Consider the following 24,947-nt stretch of genomic DNA (forward strand, 5'->3'; position numbering starts at 1 on the left):
TTCTGGGTCTTTTTGCCTCTCCATATAAACTTTAGCATCATTTTGTTGCTATCCACAAATCATTTTCTGGTATTTTTATTGGGATTGCATTGAATCTATAGATCAAATTGGGAAGAATGGACAACTTGGCCATATTGAATCTTCCTATTCAAGAACATGGAATTTCTATTTAGGGTAATATAATACTGAACAGAAATCCTAGTTTAGATAAGGTGGATATACTGTTTGAGGTGAGATCTAAATTTCAAGGAGGAAGGCTTACAAAGATCTAGGGTAAAGTGGAGGGAAGTGCCAAAATGTGTAATTTAATTTTAAAAAATTTTAGATTACCTTGAAATTATTATATATCTCTTCTCCTTTGACCTGTAAGCATGACCAACTACATGAAGGATTTCCTAATGTTGAACCAGTTTTGCACTTCTGCGGAAAAACATTATGACTGTGGTTTTTTGTTTTTGTTTTTTCTTGTCGAAATTTTATTTAAATTTTAGTTAGTTAACATACAGTAAAATAATGGTTTCAGGAGTAGAATTCAGTGATTCTTCACTTACTACACCCAGTGCTCATCATAAAAGTGCCCACCTTAATACCCACACCCATCTAGCCCACCCCTCACCCTCTTCCTTCCATTCACTTTGAGTTTATTCTGTATCATTAAGAATCCTTCATAGTTTGTTTCCTTTTCTCTTCCTCTTTCCACATATGTTCTTATGCTTTATTTCTTAAATTCCGCACATGAGGAGTTCTCATGGTATTTGTCTTTCTCTGATGGACTTATTTCACTTAACATTATATACTCTAGCTCTATCCACAACATTGCAAATGTCAAGATTTCATTCTTTTTAATGACTAAGTAATATTCCATTGTGTGTGTATGTATGTGTGTATATATATATATATATATATATATATATATAAAATACATCCTCTTTACCATTCATTAGTTGATGGACATTTGGGTTCTTTTCATAGTTTGGCTATCATTGATAATGCTGCTATAAACATTAGGGTGCATGTACCCCTTCAAATTTGTATTTTTGTATCTTTTGAGTAAATACTGAGTAGTGCAATTGCTGGATTGTAGGGAAGTTCTATTTTTAACTTTTTGAGGAACCTGTGTACTGTTTTTGAGAGTGATTGCACAGTTTGCATTCCCATTAACAGTGCAAGAGGGTTACCCTTTTCCCACATCCTTGCCAACACCAGTTTCTTGTGTTGTTAATTTTAGCCATTCTGACAAGTGTGAGGTGGTATCTCATCATAGTTTTGATTTGTATTTCCCTGATGATAAGTGACATTGAGCATCTTTTCATGTGTCTGCTGGCCATCTGGATGTATTCTTTGGAAGAATGTCTATTCATGTCTTCTGCTCATTTCTTGATTAGGTTATTTGTTTTTTGGGTGTTGAGTTTGATAAGTTCTTTATAGATATATCAGATATGTCATTTGCAAATATCTTCTCCCATTCCATAGTTTGCCTTTTAGTTTTGTGGATTGTTTCCTTCAATGTGAAGAAGCTGTTTATCTTAATGAAGTCCCAATAGTTCATTTTTGTTTTTGCTTCCTTTGCCTCCAGAGACATGTCTAGTAAGAAGTTGCTATAGCTGATGTCAAAGAGGTGGCTGCCTGTGTTCTCCTCTAGGATTTTGATGGTTTCCTCTCTCACATTTCGGTCTTTCATCCATTTTAATTTATTTTTGTGTATGGTGTAAGAAAGTGGTCTAGTTTCATTCTTCTGCATGTTGCTGTCCAGTTTTTTCAAAACCATTGTTGAAGAGACTCTTTTTTTTTTCCATTGGATATTCTTTCCTGCTTTGAAGATTAGTTGACCATAGAGTTGAGGGTCCATTTCTAGTTTTCTATTCTGTTCTATTGATCTATGTGTGTGTCTTTATGCCAGTACCATACTGTCTTGATGATTACAGCTTTGCAATAACAGCTTGAAGTCTGGAATCATGAATCCTCCAGCTTTTCTTTTCTTTTTCAGGCTGCTTTGGCTATTTGGAGTCTCTTGTGGTTCCATATAAATTTTAGTATTGTTTGTTCTAGCTCTGTGAGAAATACTCGTGAGCACTGTGGTTTTTAAATATTTTTAAAATTAAAATTCTGTATTGAATTTGATAGTGTTTTATTAGAATTTCTCACCTAAGCTATAAGTGATATTATTTTAGATTTTGTGTGCTTTTTAAAAGTATTATATTATGGTTATTCTATCTTCATTAAATAAATTGGGACAATTTCCATGTTTTGAATACTTTGGAACTGTTTAAATAGATAGGAATTATATACTGCTTAGAGATTTGAAAGAAATAGCCTGTAAAATTATTTCAACTGTGTGATTTTTTTAAAAAAGTAGTTTGGCATTTTTCTCTTTTTTTTTTTGTCTCTTAAAATGTGTTTTAATTACATTTTTATTTATGCTTTTGCCTTTATTAATTCCATTCTCCTTTTTTCATTTTATTTTTCTAAAATTTTCAGATATTTAAAAACATTTATTTTTATTTGGTTTCACTTAAAATAAAGAGTATTTAAGGGGTGTCTGTGTGGCTCAGTTGGTTAAGCATCCAATTCGATTTTGACTCAGGTCATGATATCAGGGTCATTAGACAACCCCATGTCAAGCTCCACACTGGGAGTGCAGCCTGCCAAGATTCTCTCTCTCCCTGTGCCCCTCCACTCTTCCCACTCCTGTGCACACATGTCTGTGCACTCTCCCTCTTCCTAAAAGAAACTTAAAAGATATTTCAGACTCTTAGTTTATATGTTTAGTTATATTCCACACATTATGCCTTGTTCTCATGGACATTGCTTACTAAATATTTAGTAATCCATGTTTGCTTCCTCTCTGATCTAAGATTATTTAGATCAAATACGATCTTTTTAATTTTATTGACTTTTTGTCCCTTTATTAGTACTTTTTAGTTTTGTTGCATTATGATCAGAAGACATGGCCTGTAAACTTTTCACTGAAGTTTTCTCTATAGATCAGAATACAAGTGATTGTAGCAGTCCTCTAATTAGAATCCCTACACATCTGAGAATGTATTTCTGTTGTTTGCTAGGTTTAGAATTTTTGTATCATAATCTTTTTTCCCTCAAAAACATAAATGCTACTCCATCTTCTTCTAACATTTATTGTGCTAAAGAAGTTCAATGTTTATGATAATACTTTTAAAATGACTTATTGTAGAAATTTTTCTATGTCTGAAATTTAAAAATCTTGTCAAAAATATTTTTAAACATAAATCTCTATGACTACTTTTGCTTGTTTTCACTGAAGCTTTTGAATCTGAATTTTCTCTTTATGGTCGTAAACATTTCCACTATTACTTATTATCATTATGTCTTCCCCTTTTATAATGTCTCTCTTTATGAAATCATTACTATATATATTTTTTCATCTTTGAATCTTTTCTTCTGATTTCTTAAAATTATCTCCATCACAGGGGCGCCTGTGTGGCATAGCCAATTAAGTGTCAGACCCTTGGTTTCAGCTCATGTCATGATCTCAGGGTCATAAGATCAAGTTCTGCATCAGGCTCCATTCTCCATACAGAGTTTGCTTGAGACTCTCTCTCCCTCTGCCCCTAGCCCCACTCTCTCTTTCTCTCAAACCAATCAATAAATCTTTAAAAAATTATCTTCATCACTGATTCAGTTTTAGAATCTAACCTTCAGGTCTCTGCTTTTGTTAGTTTTTTAAAGTTTGATAATCAGGGATATCTGGATGGCTCAGGGATTGAGCGTCTGTCTTCAGCTAAGGCCGTGATCCTGGAGTCCCTGGATTGAGTCCTACATCGGGCTCCCTGCATGGTGCCTCCTTCTCCCTCTGTCTCTCATGAATGAATAAAAAAATCTTTAAAAGTTTGATAATCATGTTTCTCATCTGAAAAAAATATCTCAGAAGAAAGACATGCAATAGTCTCTAAATTTTTCTCTTCTCTGAGGGAGCATCTAGTTTTTAGGGGCTCATATGCTTTGATTTCTTAGACTGATTGCCTTCTTCTGAACTACTGAAACATTTCATAGACCAGATAGCATTTCTGCCTGCTTATTTTTCACCAGGAACAGGGGCAGAGGAAGTGAGAATGTTTTTCCAGATGACTGGAGATTGTGTGAATTCCTGGCCCCGCTCATTTGGCAGACTATGTCTTTACTTAAGATGGTTCCTATCTTACAGAAATTCTTCAAGTTTTCATGAACGCAGATGTCACTTTCCTTAATTTCTGGCACAGGCACCTATTCTTTCCACCTTAATCATTGTTTTTGGTGTGTTCACTTGGTTTGGGCAGAACTGGCAGGAAGGTGGGGAAAGGAGTCAAAAGTTGTGGGTGCCAAGAGAGACTTAGATCATGTTGAACCAAAAATCTTCTACACAGATAGTAGTGAAAACTCTGGTAGTCAGCTGGACTATTTCATGAGCCCCATCTACAAAGAGGAATGGAAACTTCTTATCCTTCCTTTGGTGAGTTTGTGCACAAATAGTATTGTGTACAGGGAAGTCTTTCTGCTTCGCTTATCCTATCTTCACCTCATTGTTCTTGTTTTACAGAAAGGTGTAGACAAGGAGTTCTATCTGTTTCCCACAGTCTTTGATGAGAATGAAAGTTTACTCCTGGATGAAAATATTAGAATGTTTACAACTGCACCTGATCTGGTAAATAAGGAAGATGAAGACTTTCAGGAATCCAATAAGATGCACTGTAAGTATGAATCATCCGCCAATATTAGGTTATTTCAGTACTGCACATGGAATGCTTTCAATGAAACCAAAAATACTAATAGCTTTGCCCATTGCTTAATTTTCAATAAATGATTAAATACAACTTGGAGGGTAATGTTGATATTTAAGGTATCAGTCAAATATTCTTCATTTTGCTTAATCTATAATAATAAAACATATAAAATAGAGCAATTAGATGCATGGTCCTTAAAATGTAGCCCCTGGATCAGCAGTTTCAGCATCACCCAGGGACTCGTTAGAAGTGCAAATTCTTGGGCCCCAACTCCTACCTGTTGAATCAGAAACTTTATTTTTTATTTATTTTTTTAAGATTTTAAATTTATTTATTCAGAGAGAGAGGGGCAGAGACACAGGCAGAGGGAGAAACAGGTTCCATGCAGGGAGCCTGAAGTGGGACTCAATCCTGGGTCTCCAGGATCACACCCTGGGCTGCAGGCAGCGCTAAACCGCTGCGCCACTGGGGCTGCCCAAATCAGAAACTTTATGTGTGGGGCTAGCAATCTCTATTTAACAAACCCTCTACATCATTGTGATACTTGCTTAAGTTTGAGAACTACTGGATTAGATGCATGTCTTGCCTGTGGTTCAATGGTGACAGCTTCATTTTATTATTCAATATGAGGAAAGATACAGTCTCTGTTTTCAATGAACTTCAAAGATTCTCACCCTTGTCTATAAATTAGAATCCCCTGGGAGTTTTATTAAAACTGTTAAAACTATTTTTTAAGTGCTCAGGGTAACCTCCAGGAATGTTTACTTCATTAAAAACCTAGCATCAGATTTTCTATTTAGTTCCCAGGGTAATTCTAAAGGTCTAGAGACAGTAAGCTAATTGTTCAGAATGTCCACACTGTTAATGGCCAACATGTAAAAATCACTGTAGTAGTAAGAAGAAACAAATGTAAAGTTGGGTTACAGACTGATGTTGTTTTTCTAATTGGATCAATACTAGTCGCAATCATTAAAATATTCCTTTTGGGTTTGCATTTTTGCATTTTGGAGAAGTTGAGACTATTACCTATTAGTCATAGCAGTGAGAGAAAACTTCCTGTATTCACTCTTACCTGTTATTCAAGATGAATCAGAGAATTTACCATCCAAAGCGACAAACACATTCCCAGTCCACAGTGCCCAGGAATAGCTGTTATTATTCATACATTTGGGTGCTTACAAATATGACTGTTGAGAGAACTAAGAAGTGGCTAGCTGGGAAGAACAGTGCAGAACTTTAAGAACCCCGCATTTGGCTCTTCCCCTTCCAGTCAGGAACTGTTCTGGGGTTGCTGGGTACAGCAAGGAGTTGCAGAGACACTCCTGACACATAAAGAGGTGGGGCAGGCATGAATGAGTCTTTCAAAAATTAAATAAACAAAGTTGGCTCTGGAAAATCTGGGAGGTTGTCATGTAGCAGAACATAAGGTCAACCACTTTTAAAATATCATTTTCCAACTTTACAGCCATTAATGGATTCATGTACGGGAATCAGCCTGGTCTCAACATGTGCCGAGGAGATTCAGTTGTGTGGTACTTATTCAGTGCTGGAAATGAGGCTGATGTACATGGGATTTACTTTACAGGAAACACATATCTGTCAAAAGGAGAAAGAAGAGACACAGCAAACCTCTTCCCTCAAACAAGTACTACACTCGTAATGCAGCCTGATACTCCAGGTATATTTCTTTAAAGTCAAGACAAGTCTCCATTGAATCAATTCATGTCATTTTGGTTTAAAATTTTGTGTTGGGTGATAAACTCATCTCTTCCCCAAGTCTCCCAAATGCCCTTCCTTCCGTTGAAGAGCACATCTGGGCCACTATTAGCTAAGTATGTGCCAGATAGGTCCATTTCCTTCCTGTTGAGAGGAAAGGAGTAACAAGTGAAGAGTAAACTGTGGTTTCTCCCATTTCCACATAGTAGAATCCTCAAACTGTTCTCTTTTTAAATTATGGTCCTTTTAAAGATAGCTGGCAAATCAGATTGAAAGGGAATGACTTTCATAACAGCTCTGCGGTTAAACTTTTTGTCATCTCTCTGCAGCTTACATGTAATGTTGGCTTGTTGGTGGTTTGCAATTGAGTGTCCTATACTAGAAATATAGCCATGCAAAATGAGAGATACCTATAGGCCTTGTTCTGAATGAGTAAAGCAAACTAAAACAAAAAAAGAAAGAACTTTAAACAAAACATGAAACATGCTAACTTGCTTCAGGCCCTATCTGGTTCATTCTATGCCATTGCAACATAAAACAAGTCCTATGTCATCTCTTCCATTATTCATTAGACAAGTATAAATAGAAGAGTGAAACAAAAATGATAAACTGCTCTTGTGAAATGGAAATTCTAGTGCAGGGACACAGACAAGAAGCAAGTATATTAATATATATAGCAAGTAGGGTTATCAGTACTACAAAGAAAAATGGCAGAAAAGGGGCTAGTGACTGATGTGGGAAGGTGAGTAAGAATTCTCTGAGATGGTGACAATTAACCAGGAGGCTAAATGAAGTAAAGATGTGAGCTATATGGATATTTTGGGGAAGAGTGTTCCAGGCAGAGGAAACAGCACGTGCAAAGGCCCTAAAGTAGGCACATACTTGACTTGTTCTAAGAACAGCAAAGAGGCCTCTGTGACTGGAGCAGTGTGAGTGGTAGCTGATGGGATCATCTAACCAAACCATGTTAAGGACTTTAGTGTTCATTCTGAGTGAGTTGAGGAGCCATAGAAGGAGCTGAGCAAAGGAGTGACATGCTTTCTTATCTACCATTCCAGGGACTTTTGACGTTGAATGCCTAACAACCGATCACTACACAGGAGGCATGAAGCAAAAATACACAGTGAACAAATGCAAGCAACAGTCTGCCTATGTAGGCCACTACAGATCAGAGAGGTTCTACTACATTGCAGCGGTGGAGGTGGAATGGGATTATTCTCCAAGTAGAGAATGGGAACGGGAGTTGCATCTCTTACAAGAACAAAAGTAATTATCTAGACTTTGATTCCCAATTTTAAGTTTTCTTTTTCAGAGAATTAAGAATTAGGCTAAATTATAGAAAAACAAACAGTTGCATTAATCAGTAACAACAGAACAATGACAAAATGCTTCCCAGCTGGGAACCTTTCCTTATTAATTTCTGTTCTCACAATTTTCTCATAGGAAAATTTCCATCTCCCTCATTTGATTCTTTTTTTTTTTAAGATTTATTTATTTACTCATGAGAATACACAGAGAGAGAGAGAGAGAGAGGGGCAGAGACACAGGCAGAGGGAGAAGCAGGCTCTGTGCAAGGAGCCTGATGTGGGACTAGATCCTGGGTCTCCAGGATCACAGCCTGGGCTGAAGATGGCGCTAAACCCCTGAGCCACCTGGGCTGCCCCTTCATTTGATTCTTTATAGTCACTCATCTTACTTTCTTTTCTGTTGGATTATCTTCTTATATTCACGTGCCATTATCTTGCTATCGATTTCAAACTTAAACAAAAATTAATGCCTATATTCAAAGCTAAAATATTATTTTCCTTACCAGCTGTTTGCTGCTTATCTTATCTTTCCTCCAGAGATTTCCTTATCAGTTCAGTAATCCATTCTTTTGCATTCTTAAAACTATCATGTGTGAAGAATATTTTAAATTCTTGAGGGCAGTGTAGTAGATATGAGCTCTGTCCAAGAACTTATAGGGAAAATATGCTTCAAAACCACCAATAACATGTACATTATGGAAGTGTTAAAAATAAGTTCATTGTGAATAAATATAAGTGCATCAGTTCTGGAGCTTCAGAAACTACATGTAGAGCAGTATCACTAGACACTTCTTGAAGATCCTTCCAACCACTTCCCACCCCCCCTCATCTTATACAACATGGATATGATTTGAGAGATTGGGATGGACATGTGTTCAGATCTGGGATGCACAACATGCCTGGTAACCTGTAGCTAAGCTAAGGTTAGCTGGTTAGTTTGACTGTGATGGGGAGTATGATTTGTAGCATAGAAGAGTAAAAGGTTATTTCAAGTGATGGAAGTAAAATAGTCAAGTGTCTACAGGAGCCATGAGGAGTCAATGCAAACTTTAGGGAAAGGGAGTGGCTGGAAACACAGGGCCATTTCAGCTCTTATAAACCAGAAATACTACATCAAGCAGGGAATTCTTCATCCATGAGATCTGGGCTCAGAATTTTGGAGCTGCAGAGAAACCTTAGAGATCATGTCATCTCCTACTTCACTTTAGGGGTGAGGAAACTGAGGGACCACTGGCCAATGACTAGCTGGAGGTCATTTTAGCTAGTGGCAGAGTCAGCACCAGGTCTCAGATGGCTTCGCTCCCACCTAGAAGCACTTCCTACCAAATCTTTCTGTTTCTAAAGTCTTATTCTTTCTTGCTGAAATAGGAGAGTACTATTAAAATTAGCATAATTACTTAAATGAAAACTGTATTTTTATTCAACATTTAAAATTCAACTTCAACTTCCATTAAGACAGATACTAACCTTAGTCGTGTGTCTGTTTTGTTTAAGTGTTTCGAATGCATTTTTAGATAAGAAAGAGTTTTACATAGGCTCCAAGTACAAGAAAGTTGTGTACCGGCGGTACATGGACAGCACATTCAGAGTTCCTGTGAAGAGAGAAAACAGAGAAGAACATCTGGGAATTCTAGGTACTTTAATCATCGGTGTGGGGTAGCGATGTGATACTATGTGCAATAAGAGTACATGTCCACAGGTTTAACTTCCCAGTTCATAGTCAAAGGTATTCAAATAAAAATAAAAGTTATACAATAAAAACAAGAAGCCTATACTTACTAAAGAATATGGCATAATAAAAATATCGCTTACCTCTCTTAGAAACAAAGCATTATCCCATATACTAATGAAATTGTATGTATTTGGTGTTCGTCAAATTGATGCCTATCTTTTTGGTGAAATTCCTAGAAATTATTTTCTAATGAAAATCTTAGTCAGACTCTCCCTGTTATTCTGCCCATCTCCCCCTCCCAAGTCATAGCTATTTGTCTTTAAAATAGCCATGTGAGTGATTAACTCCAAGAAATAAAAGTACATATAGACAAGGAAATAAAGAAAAGAAAAATTGTTGCTGTACACAAGGCATGGAAGAGTTGCTTTCCTTTTTTCAGAAATCCTTTTAAGAGAGAATGTCGAAGAATTTGACCAACATTGGTCTTGGGAAATTTCTTCAAGATTACCCAGTGCAAGGGACATCATTCCCAGCCCCACTGTATTTCCATACTAACAGAGTACCCTGGGGCTTGCTATCCTCAACCCCTGGAAGAAGACATGCGAGGGAGAATGGCATTGTTGCTGGGTCTCAGAAATTCTCCTAGCAGCAGACAAGCTAAGATTGGCTAGAGAGAAGGTAGAAATGGGAGGGGGTGGCCCCACCCACTCTTCCAAATGCAGTACTGCCATAAACTCACACTCAAGAAGGCCTGGAAGTCCAAATGCTGAGAAATGAGAGCAAGTGCTATACAATGACTCTTGGCCAGTGTAGGGTCATAGTTGACTCATCAAGATTGGGGCATTGCCCTGCAGGGGACTTTTAGGCCAAAACCTCCCATAGCACTCTTGATGAGAGATGCACCCTGGGTTTCCATTTATAGAGGCAACCATTACTAGTGTTTTTATTCTGAATCTTCTGAGGCCAGGTGTAAATCCAAGAGTAGTATAGTATGAAGCCAAAGTTTGGGCGGGGGGAGGAATAGACTCTGGCCTTAATGCTAAGAAAGTTACCTGCTATTTGCTTCCATTACTGAGTTAGAATTTTGCATCTGATAGGTATAAGCCACTCTTCTTTCTTACTTTTGCCAGGTCCACAACTTCGTGGAGATGTTGGAGATAAAATTAGAATTACCTTTAAAAATATGGCCACAAGGCCCTACTCAATACATGCCCATGGGGTGAAAACAGACAATTCTACAGTTATTCCAACTTTACCAGGTACTCATGCGGGGAGAGGGGTTGCATTTTATTAAGAATTATAATTTGGGATCCCTGGGTGGCGCAGCGGTTTGGCGCCTGCCTTTGGCCCAGGGCGCGATCCTGGAGACGCAGGATCGAATCCCACGTCGGGCTCCCAGTGCATGGAGCCTGCTTCTCCCTCTGCCTGTGTCTCTGCCTCTCTCTCACTCACTGTGTGACTATCATAAATAAATAAATAAAAAAAATTAAAAAAAAAAAAAAGAATTATAATTAAGGCTTTCTACAAATGACTGTTATCATCAGAGAGGCATTCTTTCCAAATGGATGGTGGTTAAGAGGGCATGCAGGGAGGTGTATCTGTGTGTATGTCTCCATGCATCTACAAGGAAAGGGAAGGGAAGGGAATGTTAGGGAAGGAGGAGTTAAGGACAGTGCTAAGGTTTTGGGCATCTGCTATGGGTGGCTGAGCAGGCTGGGGAATGGAAGATAAGGAAATGTTATTTTTTTGGTTTATGAAGTTAAGAGTATAGATGAAGAGATGATAATGTTCAGGTGGTGAGTCTATGCTTCATATTCTCAGTGAAATGTTCTGCTTAGAAAAAGGGTGATGAGGTAGGGGTAGGTAAGATGGAGAATTTGAGGAAAAAGTCTTACCACATCCCTTGAAACCACCCTTCCTGTCCTGCTTGATTGTCTAGAAAGCATTTGTCAGACTCTGGCTAATGAAAGTCTGACAGCATGAATATGTAACAGTGAGGCCTATGTAAATGGAGTAGATGGTGAGTGCCCACAGCTAAAAGTCAAATTGGACAAACTTGGACAAAACTCTAAGAAGACTGGAAGCAGAGATCGGCCTGGAGAAGAGCCCACAGCAAATGGAAGACAGTAAAGGCTTTGACAAATTAGAAGGGTGGAGCCACTGGCTATCCTCAAAGTGTCAAGGTCCAGGGTATGGCAGTGTCCTATATTTGACAGAGCTGTGACGAAACAGTGTATGGTATGACAGAATGGGACAGACCAGAGAGGGGGTCACTGTGATGAGTCAGTGACCCCTGAGATCACAAGGTCTAAGGGCTCCTCACCAGGAATTGTGGAATCACTAGGGATAATATTGAAAAAGGAGAAAAGGAAGGCCCTGGTAGAGCACAGGGAATTACTCTGGGCAGTCCAGGTATAAGCACAGAGAAGACTTGCACACGTGACTAGGGGACATCACTTGACAGCTGAAGACAGTGTTTTACAGAAACATACGTCAAGCTAAAAAAAGATGTGTCACAAAGTTCTTTCAAATTATAATACTGATATTGCCACCTCCTGGGTTGGTGGTATTGTATGTGTGTCATGGCTAGGTAATTCATAACTGACAAAGAAGATCTAAAAGTATGTCTTAAAAATAAATAAATAAATAAATAAATAAATAAATAAATAAATAAATAAATAAATATGTCTTACAGTTTGTCTAAAAACTGAATTCCTGAAAGCAATTTTGAGTTCCACTACTTTTTAAAACTAATTACCTTGACATTTCCAGTTTCTAGGTCACTGGTTATCAAGGCTTACTGTGTATATTTATATGTATATCAAATATGTACCAAATGTAACCTGATGTGTTAACACTTGATTAATCTAGGTAAAACTCGCATTTACACATGGAAGATCCCAGACAGAGCTGCAGCTGGTATAGAGGATTCTGCTTGTATTCCATGGGCTTACTATTCAACTGTGGATCAAGTTAAGGTAAACTTTAAATCATTTATGTTTTGTGAAAAACCCCAAGATAGACACATAGTTGAAGAAAGATGAGATTAGAGTTTTCCTATGATCCAGTTCTATCTTAAAATCCCAGCAAAGTAAGCTTCTCTACAATTCACTTTGGTTTCATTTTTTGGTTTGTTTCTTTTTAAGGATAGAGTTATAAACATATTAACCCTATGCTGATTATGGGTAACAGAATCAAACATTAATCAAACCAAATATGAATCTATGATTAATATGAATATATTAATATAAAAGTATTTCACCTCCCTTTTGACGTAAAAATACATTAAACCAAAGAGCTGAGGTACATGATTTCAGAGCTCTGTTACTGTATGATAATAAAAGTGTTGATCTCAGTAGTCAATCCAGCACAACTAAAGCTACTTGATTGAATATTTCAAAGCCACCAAAACACTCAACAACTGCAAATCAGAACTTGCTCCAAGATTCTTTTGCAGAATTAAATCTTGAGTCCAAATCTCTCTCCAGGACTTCTATACACCAGCCTACTGATCATCTCCACCAGCATGTCCCACCAGCACTGGAAACACAACAATTCTAACATGGAATTGAGATCATCCTCCACCTCTTGTATTTCCTATTGCAATAAGTAGCACCATAAATTCCAAATCTACTCATTTGTTCAATCTAGAATCCTGGATATGAAGTATCTAATTCTTCCCCCTGGCTCAGACAGGCAATTCAGACACCTACATATAGTAGTCTATTCTTTCTATCTCCATAGATCAGGTTCTTATAATTTGCCTCACTACTGCAATAGCCTCCCAGGCCCCAGCCTCTTTCTCCTTCAATCCTCCTTTCACTCCACCACCAAGATGATTGGCCTAAAATGCAAATCTGCTGCCATGCCATGTTCAATTTTTCAATGGCTACCTATGACCCATAAGATAAAATCTAAAATTCCTGAACATGATATGGCTCAAAGGCTCTTCCAGACTTAGTCTGCCATTGCTGACACCCAGCCAAACCAAACTTCTCATAGATTTGTCAACTATGGTCTTTCTCTTCTGTATTCTTCCCATCGCAACAAGTGATTCATTTCTTCCATTCTCTATTTCTTCTACTAGCCTGAGTTCCTGGAGGACAGGGGCTTTGTTTGATTCATCTCTGGATTTTTAGAGACTGGCATAGTGTTTGATTTATGGAATAGGCAAATCAGCACTATTCATTTGGGGTTCTTTTATTTTTTTTATTTTTTTTATTTTTTTTTTCATTTGGGGTTCTTTTAAATGGCTGCTCACTAGCTGAGCCAATATTTGGCTCTGGCACACATTTCTATTACTTCAGCATCACCCATTCGACCTACCTACTACTCATCATGAGTCCAATTTAACTACAAGTGGAAAGTGACTGACCCAACAGCACTATGGTAGGCAAAGCCCACTATTTAAATGAGTCCTCTTAAAATTCCCAAGGTTCCAGTTCTCTGAGATGCTGACTTACATCATGAGGATGACTGAAGTTTTTGCTTGTTTTCAGGATCTCTATAGTGGATTAATTGGCACACTGATTGTTTGCCGGAGACATTACACGGAATTCTTCCATCCCATATTAAAATTGGAATTCTCCCTTCTGTTTTTGGTTTTTGATGAAAATGAATCCTGGTACATAGATGACAACATCAAAACATACTCTAACCACCCTGAGAAAGTAAACAAAGATGATGAAGAATTCAGAGAAAGCAATAAAATGCATGGTATGATACATTATTTTAAACTCTATTTTTTCCCTTCTTTCAAATAAAATTAGCTTGGAGACTACTCATTTGTTTAATTTTTCTTCAAGATTTTATTTATTTATTCATGAGAGACACACAGAGAGAGGTAGTGATATAGGCAGAGAGAGAAGCAGGCTCCCTGTGCGGAGCCCAATGTGGGACTTGATCCCAGGACCCAGGGACCATGCCCTGAGAGATGCCCAACCAACTGAGCCACCCAGGCACCTTCATTTAATTTTTTAATAAACCAGTTCTGCCTCACTGTGCATGTGAGAATTCTGTTCAAAGCAAAAACCATCTATTAACTTCTCTCCCAATTCCAAAGTCTCATTCCATTTTAAACTCACAATTAGGATTAAGGCTTTTGGTGCTAAGTGACTAGAAAACCAGTGTGACATTATTGACCTTAAAGTATTCATTTCCTTATCTGTAGTGAAATAATTTCCATTACCTCAAAAAGATCCCTACATTAACCTATTGTCAGTGAAATTGCTATTGATTTAAAATATCCTAAAAGGTAATGCAAAAACCATGTGCTTTCCCCAGCTATTAATGGGAGAATGTTTGGGAACCTACGAGGCCTCAGGATGAATGTGGGAGATGAAGTCAACTGGTATCTGATGGGAATGGGCAATGAAATAGACCTGCACTCGGTACATTTTCATGGCCACAGCTTCGGATACAAGGTAAGAGTGATCCATGGTCATTAGTCTTGCTCTACTGGAAAATGTTTTAATTCAAATGAAGAAAATATTCATTAAAAAAAAAACGTTTCAAGAGACAACTATATTATTTTCAAAAAGTGAACCACACAGCAATTTCAATTGCAGTTACCAACTTCTGTACACATTGGGCTCTTTCTTGGATTTACAGGCTTTCGTGGGTTTTCATGGAATTCTGCTCACATATTGCTAGGCAAGGTATTTGGATAGAACTGTTAGCAGAGAGGTTAAGAATGTTCATATAATGATGAGTCAGTAGAGACAAGACTAATTTATAATCTCTACCTGTTCTAACTTCTGAATCTTAAATGGCCTAAAGTGAAAAATGTTATCATTTTGGTGTCAGGCAACTGATTGGTCCCCACATCTTAATGCTACTACTTCTACTTCTCACCCAGTGCTGATTTCAGCAGAAGTCAATAGCTCCCTTTCTTACCTTGAGTTAATGTAGAAAATTCAGAAGCAATCACACAGCCCATTGCAGGAAAGGCCATTTTGCTACCTGTATTTTGGTTTACATAGATGTTATATTCTTAGGGGGCTCTCAATTTTGTCCCTGCAGAAATGCCGCCCAAGGGCTCCGTGTCTAGTGTAGACTCTCCCTGAACTGCCCCTGGTTCTGACTTCTCCATTTGCCTCCTTTTCTGCTCCCTGCATTACCATCCCTGCCACAAACTTTCACAGGCCAACTAATCCAGGTTAGGTTCAGCAAAAGTGAAATTAGGACTGAAATAAGAAAAAAAAAAAAAAAAAAAAAAAAAAAAAAAAAAGGACTGAAATAAGATCAGAGCTAAATTCCCTTGCGTAACTGAAGTGCTCTGATAAAAAGGCAAACGGAGTGTAAGAGGAGCCAGGTAGACCTAAAGGATGAATGACTCTCATCACATCTTTTCTTCACACCCATTTTGTGGCCCATACTGCCAAGCATTTAGCAGGAGTTCAACGACCACACATCTCACTGTTTGTATTGGATGCAGAAATATGTAAAGTCTCTCTCTCTCTCTGCCTCTTTTTTAAAACAGATTTGTCCATTTTCCCCATATCCCTAAACTGGCCAATGAAAAAGTATTTGAATGAACTATTACATATAATACACATTATATAATATTTGTCATTTTTCTAATCAAGCACAGGGGCATTTATAGGTCTGATGTCTTTGACATTTTCCCCGGGACATACCAAACTGTAGAAATGTTTCCAAGAACACCTGGAACCTGGTTACTCCACTGCCATGTGACCGACCACATTCATGCTGGAATGGAAACTACTTACACGGTTCTATCAAATAGAGGTGAATATCGAGTTAGTAATTCTAGAAGTCGTGTATCATGAATATAATCAAGATGTGCTACTTTGCCTAAATACTTCACCCAGTGTGAAGCACCAGCTTGAGGCACTGTAATTATTCCTAAAACTGATATGAGAGTGGTTGTGTTATATACAAAAGACTGTAACTTATAAAAGATGCATTTCGAATTTAATTTCTTAATAAAAAACATTTAACCTTTTTTCTAGGTAGTACCTGATACACAAGGAAGTCTCCCCACCTCCCGCCCCGGTCCCCCAAATCAGTATAATTTCAAATAGTCAATCAGGCAGAAATGTCTTTCTGCACTTCTAGGGGTGAGGGGAAGTATTATTGATTATTGTTTGTCAGAGATTATCTAGTCCATTCAGGCTACTGAACAAAATACCAGACTGGGTAGTTTAGAAACAACACATATTTATTTTTATAGTTCTAGAAGCTGTTAATCTGAGATCAGGGTGCCAGCATGGTTGAATGAGAGCCCTTTCCCAGGTTGCAGACTTCCTATTATACATCCTCACATGGTGGAAGATAAGCTAGCACTCTGAGGCCCCTTTGATAAGGGCACTAATCCCACTCACGAGGGCTCCACCCTCATAACCTCATCACTTCCCAAAGGCCCTACCAAGTTCCTGTCATCATGGGCATTAGGTTTCCACATATGAATTTTGGAGGACACAAATTGTTCAGACTATAGCCAAGATCCAGGAAAAAAAAAAAAATCTAAATTTCCTGTTTCCCCCACCCCAGCACTAATACTCTTTCCTATGTACATACACATGTGCACAGGACACACAGAAAAATGAACAGCCCTTTAATGGGTAAATAGTCACAAACTGTGTTCTACAGAGGGAAATTCCTGCTGTGTGGTTGCAGGCTTTGGGTGTTTCCTGGGTCTTCTGAGTTCAGAATTGTTGGAGTTGGCAAAAACAAATCCAATAGGGGGAAATGATGCAGAGAAAATGACTCCTTGTGTTTCCTCTTCAAAATGGGCATAAATGGGGACAAATAAGTGGAAGAAAATATAGAAATAAATCTCTTAAAAAAATAAAAGTCACTGAAAGATCAACTGTTAGTGCAAACAACATGTTTTCATGTCTGCTCCCGCGTTTTTACACAAACACCTCGTAACATAAAAAAACTATTCTATTAAAACCCTTTATTACAAAGGGTAGTACTGAGAGTACTGGAACACCAAATACAGGCAAATAAACCACTGGGTTTAATACCAGTAACTACTAAATGAGGTGAAGAGTCAAATATGAGAAAGAAAACTTAAATAGTGTTTAAAAGAATATCAGCACACATGTAAACCACCACACAGAAGGATGGTCCTGCTCAGAGTAAAAACCAAGAGTGAGGGAACACGGAGGCAGACATTCTGGAAATTCATGTGTGCAAAAATGCATAACCTGCAGAGGATGCTGCTGCAGGGTGATCCTACACAGCCCGACACTGAAAAGATTCCTGCTATAGAATTAGCCTGGAAGGGGAGGGAGATGATTGCTTGGTTAAGAAAAGGGAGATTTTTTTAAAGCCATAGAGAAAACTGTAGAACAAATAGCAAATGTAAGGGAAATAGACTTACACTGGGTAAGAGATGAAAGAGAAATTATCTTTTATAGAAGGAAACTGTAAACTGAAAGAAGCAGTAATGAACAAAAAAGATAGTTGGAACTATAAACAGGAAAATGGGGAGCCATGTTTACCAGTCAAAATTATCTTTAAAGTTTGATAAAGCTTTGAGTAAGTCCATATTAATTCTGAATCTTAGAAAATTTTCTGGCTATCCTGACATAGAAAAGAAAGCACATCAGGTTAGAGTAAAATTCTGCAATATTATGCACCAGGAGACAGGCAATTTCCTCCACAACGAAAAATATCACTAGAAAAGAATTGCAGATATCCTGTCATACTTAATGTAATGCTTCATTTCCCTACTGGAGGAAGGATAATAAAGACCTCCTCTGACAAATAGAAAAGGTATTTTTTTTTTTTAAGATTGTGACATTTCTACTATAGTCAGATAACCTTTTGGAGGAGTCTGTAGGAAAAAAGCTTGCCTCGCTTTAAGTTACTTATAGGCAGGGATGGCATATTCTGTATTTCTTCTATTAAGTACCCCAATTCAATCCAATATTCTGCTTGGTAAATATCTAACCACCTGTTAATTCAACAACAACAAAAAAAGAATTTTAAAAAAGTTTTTTGGACAAAGTATCAGACTTACAGAAAATTTGAGAAAACAGTACAAAAAATTCCCATATACCCTTCACCCAGATTCCCCAAATGTTAACATTTTAGATAGCCACATTTGCTTTCCCGTTCACCTGACCCCCACCCTCTCTAACACACATACAATGGTAAATATATATACTCACATTTTCTAAAACTAAGGATATTATTATATATAAACACAATACACCTATCAAAATTAAGACATTAAAGATGATTCGGGGCATCTGGGTGGCTCAGTGGTTGAGCATCTGCCTTCGGCTCAGGTCATGATCCCGGGGTCCTGGGATCGAGTCCTGCATCAAGCTCCGGCAAGGAGCCTGCCTCTCCCTCTGCCTATGTCTCTGCCTCTCTGAGTGTCTCTCATGAATAAATAAAAATCTTAAAAAAGAAAGAAATTAAAGATGATTCAATACTACAGACCCTTTTCAAATTTCACAAATTATTCTAATCACGTTCTTCACAGAAAAAGAAAATCCCACTCATATATTATGTTTAGTTGGCTTGTCTTCTTAGTCTGGAACAGTTTCTTGATCTTTTATAACTTTGACACTTTAAAAAAAGATTTATTTATTTATTGAGAGAGGGTTGTGCAGAGAGGCAGAGGGAGAGGGAGAGAGATAATCACAAGCAGACTCTCCCCTGGGCATGGAGCCCAACTTGGGGCTCCATCTCATGACCTTGAGAACATGATCTGAGTTGAGAAGAATTGGGTGCGTAACCAAATCAGCTACCCAGGTGCCCTGACTTTAGCATTTTTAAAGAATACAGGGCAACCACTTTGTAGAATGTCCTTCAATTTGGGTTTGTCTAATGTTTCCTCAGGTTATGCATTTTTTGGCAAGATTCTTACAGGAGTGATATTGTTTTTCTCAGTACACATAACAAGAGGCAAAAGATGTTGATTTTTTTTCCTTTACCAATTATGTCAAGTTTGAGCATTTGATTAAGGAGATGACTGTCAGGTTTCTCTACTATAAAGTTACTATTTTTCCCTTTATAATTAATTCCCTTTATAATATAATTTTGCAAGGAGGAAAGTAATTTTTCTTTAAATAAAGCAGTACTAGGATGAGATGTATTTTTAAGTGTATGAAAAATGGACAGATGTCCATTGACAGATAAATGAATAAAGGAGATGTGGTATATATATTTGCAATGGAATATTACTGAGCCATTCAAAAAGAATGAAATCTTGCCATTTGCAATGACATGGATGGAACTAGAGGGTATTATACTAAGTGAAATAAATCAGTCAGAGAAAGACAATTATATGATTTCACTCATGTGGAATTTAAGAAACAAAACAGATGAACATAGGGGAAGGAAAGGAAAAATAAAATAGAATGGAATCAGAGAGACAAACCATAAGAGACTCTTAACTATAGGAAACAAATTGAGGGTTGCTGGAGGGGAGGAGGATGGAGGAATGGGGTAACTGGGTGGTGGGCATTAAGGAGTACATATGATGTAATGAGCATTGGGTGTTATATGCAACTGATGAATCACTAAAATCTACCTCTGAAACTAATAATACACTATATGTTAGTTAATAGATTTTAAATTTAAAAAAAACAAAAAGTGGAAAAATAGAAATGAATCAAAAATAATTAAACAAAGTAACTTTTAAAAATTAGAATATATTTAAACCATATGGTATATATAGTAGTCCCCCCCTCTTATTAACAGGGGATATGTTGATCCCCAGTGGATGTCTGAAACTGTGGATAATACTGAACCCTATATATACTATTTTTTCTCCTATATATCCATACCTATGATAAAGTCTAATTTATAAATTAGGCCCAGTAAGAGATTAACAACAACAATAATAAAATAGAACAATTATAATAATATACTAGAATTAAAGTTATGTGAATGTGGTCTTTTTCTCTCTTGAAACATCTCATACTGTACTGATCCTTCCTGTTCTTGTTATGGTGTAACATGATAAAATGCCTACATAACGAGATGAAGTGAAATGAATGACATAGGCATTGTGACACCGTGTTAAACAACTATTGACCTTCTGAGGAACATCTGCCGCTAGACACAGTTGATCGTGGATAACTGAAGCCATGGAAAAGGGGGGACTACTTACTGCTTTTAATAATGGTCTTAAAATTTCTTTTTCTATAGACGCCCAGTTTGGCTGAAAGAAATAAATTGGTGATAAGTGGAAAAAAAAGGAAAAACAATGATTCATAATAATGTACATGAAAGTGCTGAAGAAAAAGTTTACTTTGGAATGGCTATAAGCATTAAAAAAAAGACAGAAAATGTACGCTTTCATGAATTTGTGGGGGAAACTGTTACCTTGTTTCATATGAAAAGATCAACAGACACATGACTGACTCTAATACACTTACAATTGATTTATATAGGTCCTTCATATATCAGCACCAGAACTTTATAAAACTGTATTCTCCACTCCTACCCCCAAAATCTATGACCAGATGTTGTTCTTGATGGTTCTTAAAGGATCCCTATTAAGATTCATTGAAATGTTCCCAACCATTGGCTTCCCACATAAATCTCTCTAACATGGTGCTAACATCATTCCTAATGCATCAGGTGCATCAGGACATGAGGGCATAGGTGTAGAGAAAGTAAAATGTAAAAAAATCATCTTTAAATAATAGTAAATTAGGGATGCCTGGGTGGCTCTGCAGTTGAGCATCTAACTTTGGCTCAGGGTATGATCCTGGGGTCCCAGGATCGAGTCCCACAGTCCCACGTCAGGCTCCCTGCATGGAGCCTGCTTCTCTCTCTGCCTGTGTCTTTGCTTCCCTCTCTGTGTCTCTCATGAATAAATAAATAAAATCTTAAATAAAATAAAATAAAATAATAAATAAAAAATAGTAAATTATTTTTTAAATAAATTTTTTAAATGAAATAAAATAAAACGAAACAAGATAAAATTTTAAAAATTAAAATAATGCCAATCTATCTGGATTTTGTGAACCCTTGAAGAGATGGTCAAAAGGTGAATAATCTGGAACTGGAAAAAGCAGAACTGACAAACAGTTCTACAGATTAAATCCTGTAAAGATGAACACTGACATCAGGTGAAAAGTTTCAAAAGACAGCTGTGGCATGGGCAGCCCAAGTTGCTCAGTGGTTTAGCGCCGCCTTCAGCCCAGGGTGTGATCCTGTAGACCTAGGATTGAGTCCCACGTCGGGCTCCCTGCATGGAGCCTGCTTCTCCCTCTGCCTGTGTCTCTGCCTCTCTATCTCTCTGTGTCTCTCATGAATAAATAAATAAAATCTTAAAAAAAAAAAAAACATAGCTGTGGTAGATGCTGGGTGAGTAGCATTTTTTTCCCAGCTTTAACTAATGTCAAAGCACACTATCAATGAGCTGAACTTGGACTCAAAATTGTTTAATAAAAGATTAAAAAAGAAGACACAACTGTGAATGCAATGATATATTTCTTTATTTTCACATATACTCTAGCTAAAAGAGCAAAAGTACACATCAACAAGAAATAGAAACAAGGCTTTGGCTGAAAAACATGCATCCAACAAATTACATTAATGGCCAGACAAGAAGAAAGTTGACTTTGTAAATTCTACTTCATTGACTCAGGGAAAAACCACAGCATAAGTTTCAAAAGTAACAAAAAACTTTGAAATTTCTTACTGTGGGAAAACATTAACCTCTTTCACAAAATTATGAAGAAGAAGAGGAAGAAGAAGAAGAAGAAGAAGAAGAAGAAGAAGAAGAAGAAGAAGAAGAAGAAGAAAGAAAGAAAGAAAGAAAGAAAGAAAGAAAGAAAGAAAGAAAGAAAGAAAGAAAGAAAAAAAGAAAGAAAGAGGAGGAGGAGGGGGAAGGAGGAGAAGGAGAGGAAGAGGAAGAAGAGGAAGAGGAAGAAGAGGAAGAGGAGGAGGAGGAAGAGGAGGAAGAGGAAGAGGAAGAGAAAGAGGAAGAAGAAGAAGAAGAAGAAGGAGGAGGAGGAGGAGAAGGAGGAGAAGAAGGAGAAGAAGAAGAAGAAGACCACCTAATTGAGAATCTGGGAAAATCAAGAATAAATTCTGGACAACTTGGAGTGACATTCTTTCAAACATACCTACAAAATGGTTCTCTCACTGATTTGATGTTCCTTGTAATAAAAATCAGGGTATGTCTTTAAAAACATATGCCTTCTTTGAGAAAATTGTTTTGTAACTTTTTTACATTCTGGACAATTAAGTGGATGCAGATCATAAAGTACCAAACTAATATTACCACTACATAGTAAGGTAAGCATCCAGAAAGTATCTGCAAGAAATGTAGATATTCTATATGAAAATCCTTTATTTACATTTTTACCTGACATTCAGTTTGTTTGTTTGTTTGTTTTTAAGTCAGTCTCTTATGGCATTGTAGTATTTTTCAAATGATACCTTCAAGTCAAAGATTTCTTTCGACTGCAGTAGAGAAGATACGGCAAGAAAAAAGCTGCAGTGCCGTCTTCTGGGAGGACATTCAAGAAATCCCTCAGTTCTAGTTCCACAGCAACAACTGACAATGTTTCTGTTGGTAGGACAGAGTATCTGAGTTAGAACTGAAAGTCTTTCATCCAACTTTCTTATCACCCAACCAATTTGAAGCTAGTTCAGGCAACAAAATGTTCTGACTACGAAGGAAAAAAAAAAAAAAAAGATCAGTCTTTAAAATCCACAGACTGCTTATGGTTTTAACAACTTCTTACTCATTCTTTCTAAAATGCTTGGAGGCTTATTTTATATTAGCTCTATGCAGTTTTGACTATTTCATTGCTGGATTATCACATTATTTTTCAGTGTACGTCTATTAGTCTCTAAGGAAAAATAAAATCATTTGGATACTATCTTTAATGTTAGGGCTATGTTGCAGCTAATTTATAAAGATTGCTAGGACAGGAAATACTGTTAATTAATGGATGACATCTTCCTAAATCAGCTCCTCTCCATGAGGAGATTTCCATGTTATTAATAAGTACAAATCTGTCTTTATGACCAATTTTTCCAAACTGTAAAATAATGTGCTCTAGTGTAGACCTTCAATTATGAAGGGATTTAGTAGACATTTTTATAAAGAGAACGATGCAATTTTAGGATTCTACTGTTTCTTGATACATACGTGCTGCCCTCTGCTGGGAAGAGAAGGGGGTGATATTTAAGAACAGTGTTGGTAAAAAACACCAGTTCCATTTCCTGTGTGATCCGCACTGGCCCACCACTTATTCTATTTGCAGAGTGACAGAAATATAAAATCTCCTGCTCAGACGTGTGTGCATCTATTCAAAGTCATCTCTCTAATATTCAGCAACCTATGTCATCCCTTACACAAAGGAAATGACGTGCCCATGTTGCTAAAATGTTAATGAACAGATCAGCAGTGATGTATGGGAAAGATCCCTAGCTCTGGAATCAGACAGATTCTGTGACTTTAAGAAAGTCACTTAACCTTGTGAGTCCTAGTTTCTTCATCTATAATGGGGTGGTACCAATTGCTCGTAGCTTCTAGAGTCCTTTGAGAATTAAATAAAATATAATGATGCGTATCTAAAGTATTAATAGAAACTTAATAAACAATGACTACTAACTACTTTGCAAAACCCATATGAAAAACAAGAATTATCAATACTTTCCTATCAAACCAGTTTATGTAGTCTAAATGTGGAGCCTAAAAACAGTATCCTTGGTATTAAAAAACAGAGTGGGGGGCCAGTATTGATGTTATAGAGCCAACAAAAATCTTGCCACTACTCAGTGCTCCTCTTCTGCCAACCAGTAAGGGGCTAATATAGGTTATAACTTCAAGAATAAGGTCAATATTTTAAATCTGTAAAGGACTTTAAATCCTCCAGTGTGTCTAGAAAATATTCATCAGATGCTGAAAATCATTATTTCTGGCTGATGGGATTTTAAATGACTTTCTAAACTTCATTTTTGTAATTTACTACAGTGGTAAAATTTTCAATAATAAGCACAGTTCATTATGCCACAAAAACAGTAACAAATATTTCCTGGAAATAAGCCAATCACTAGCCCCAGTTTCAATGGCTCTGCATTAGCACAATGGTTCTCAACCCGCATGATTTTGCTCCCCAGGAACATCTGGAAATGTCTGGAGACATTTTTGTTTATCATAATTGGGGGAGCGCTATTGGTATTTAGTGGCAAAGAATGCTGCTGAACATCCTAAAACACACAGGGGACCGCTACACATAAACGAAAGAATTATCAGTCCAAAATGTAAAATACTGCCAGGGTTGAGAAATACTGCATTAGATAGAAAAGAAATCCAAACTCCTAAGCATATTATATAGATTCCTGACCTCCATCTCCAACCTTTCCATCTTATGATTTTGCCTAACGTTTATTTTGGAGTCAATCTTAAACTTCTCATTAGTCTTGGGATACTAAGGCACTGGCTTGTTTCTGGTCACTCAGTAGCAGACCTGGAACTAATCTTGCTCTCCTCTCAGTGTACTACAGCTGTTGAAAAAAATACTTTCCTTGAAAATGGACCTGAAGTTATTCAGGTGT

The 24,947-nt window shown here is 37.2% G+C and overlaps 2 protein-coding genes across 18 annotated transcripts in view; one reads left to right on the plus strand and one right to left on the minus strand.

The window, feature by feature from the left end:
* LOC140613862 (ceruloplasmin-like) overlaps window positions 1–24,947 on the plus strand; it is a 63,986-nt gene that overhangs the window by 31,066 nt on the left and 7,973 nt on the right. For 2 of the 6 annotated variants that reach the window (XM_072792321.1, XM_072792322.1), the window contains 9 exons: window positions 4,553–4,703; window positions 6,202–6,414; window positions 7,511–7,718; window positions 9,254–9,393; window positions 10,562–10,690; window positions 12,303–12,409; window positions 13,931–14,147; window positions 14,715–14,854; window positions 16,019–16,181. In XM_072792321.1, the coding sequence (XP_072648422.1) occupies window positions 4,553–4,703; window positions 6,202–6,414; window positions 7,511–7,718; window positions 9,254–9,393; window positions 10,562–10,690; window positions 12,303–12,409; window positions 13,931–14,147; window positions 14,715–14,854; window positions 16,019–16,181 (1,468 nt within the window). Of the gene's footprint in view, window positions 1–4,552; window positions 4,704–6,201; window positions 6,415–7,510; window positions 7,719–9,253; window positions 9,394–10,561; window positions 10,691–12,302; window positions 12,410–13,930; window positions 14,148–14,714; window positions 14,855–16,018; window positions 16,182–16,405; window positions 16,432–20,570; window positions 20,712–21,888; window positions 22,031–24,947 lie in introns of those variants that run through there. The other 4 variants (XM_072792323.1, XM_072792324.1, XM_072792325.1 and 1 more) reach the window with 4 other exon arrangements.
* Window positions 21,851–24,947, minus strand: part of HPS3 (HPS3 biogenesis of lysosomal organelles complex 2 subunit 1) — a 39,872-nt gene continuing 36,775 nt past the window's right edge. For 11 of the 12 annotated variants that reach the window (XR_012014753.1, XR_012014752.1, XR_012014750.1 and 8 more), the window contains one exon: window positions 21,851–22,947. Coding sequence is in view for 5 of the 12 variants with exons in the window: in XM_072792330.1 (XP_072648431.1) it covers window positions 22,820–22,947 (128 nt within the window). In the remaining 7 variants the exon portion in view is untranslated. The remainder of the gene's footprint in view (window positions 22,948–24,947) is intronic. The other variant, XR_012014751.1, reaches the window with a different exon arrangement.

The sequence above is a fragment of the Canis lupus genome, chromosome 22 (genome assembly GCF_048164855.1).
Source record: "Canis lupus baileyi chromosome 22, mCanLup2.hap1, whole genome shotgun sequence".
In the NCBI taxonomy this organism is placed as follows: domain Eukaryota; kingdom Metazoa; phylum Chordata; class Mammalia; order Carnivora; family Canidae; genus Canis; species Canis lupus.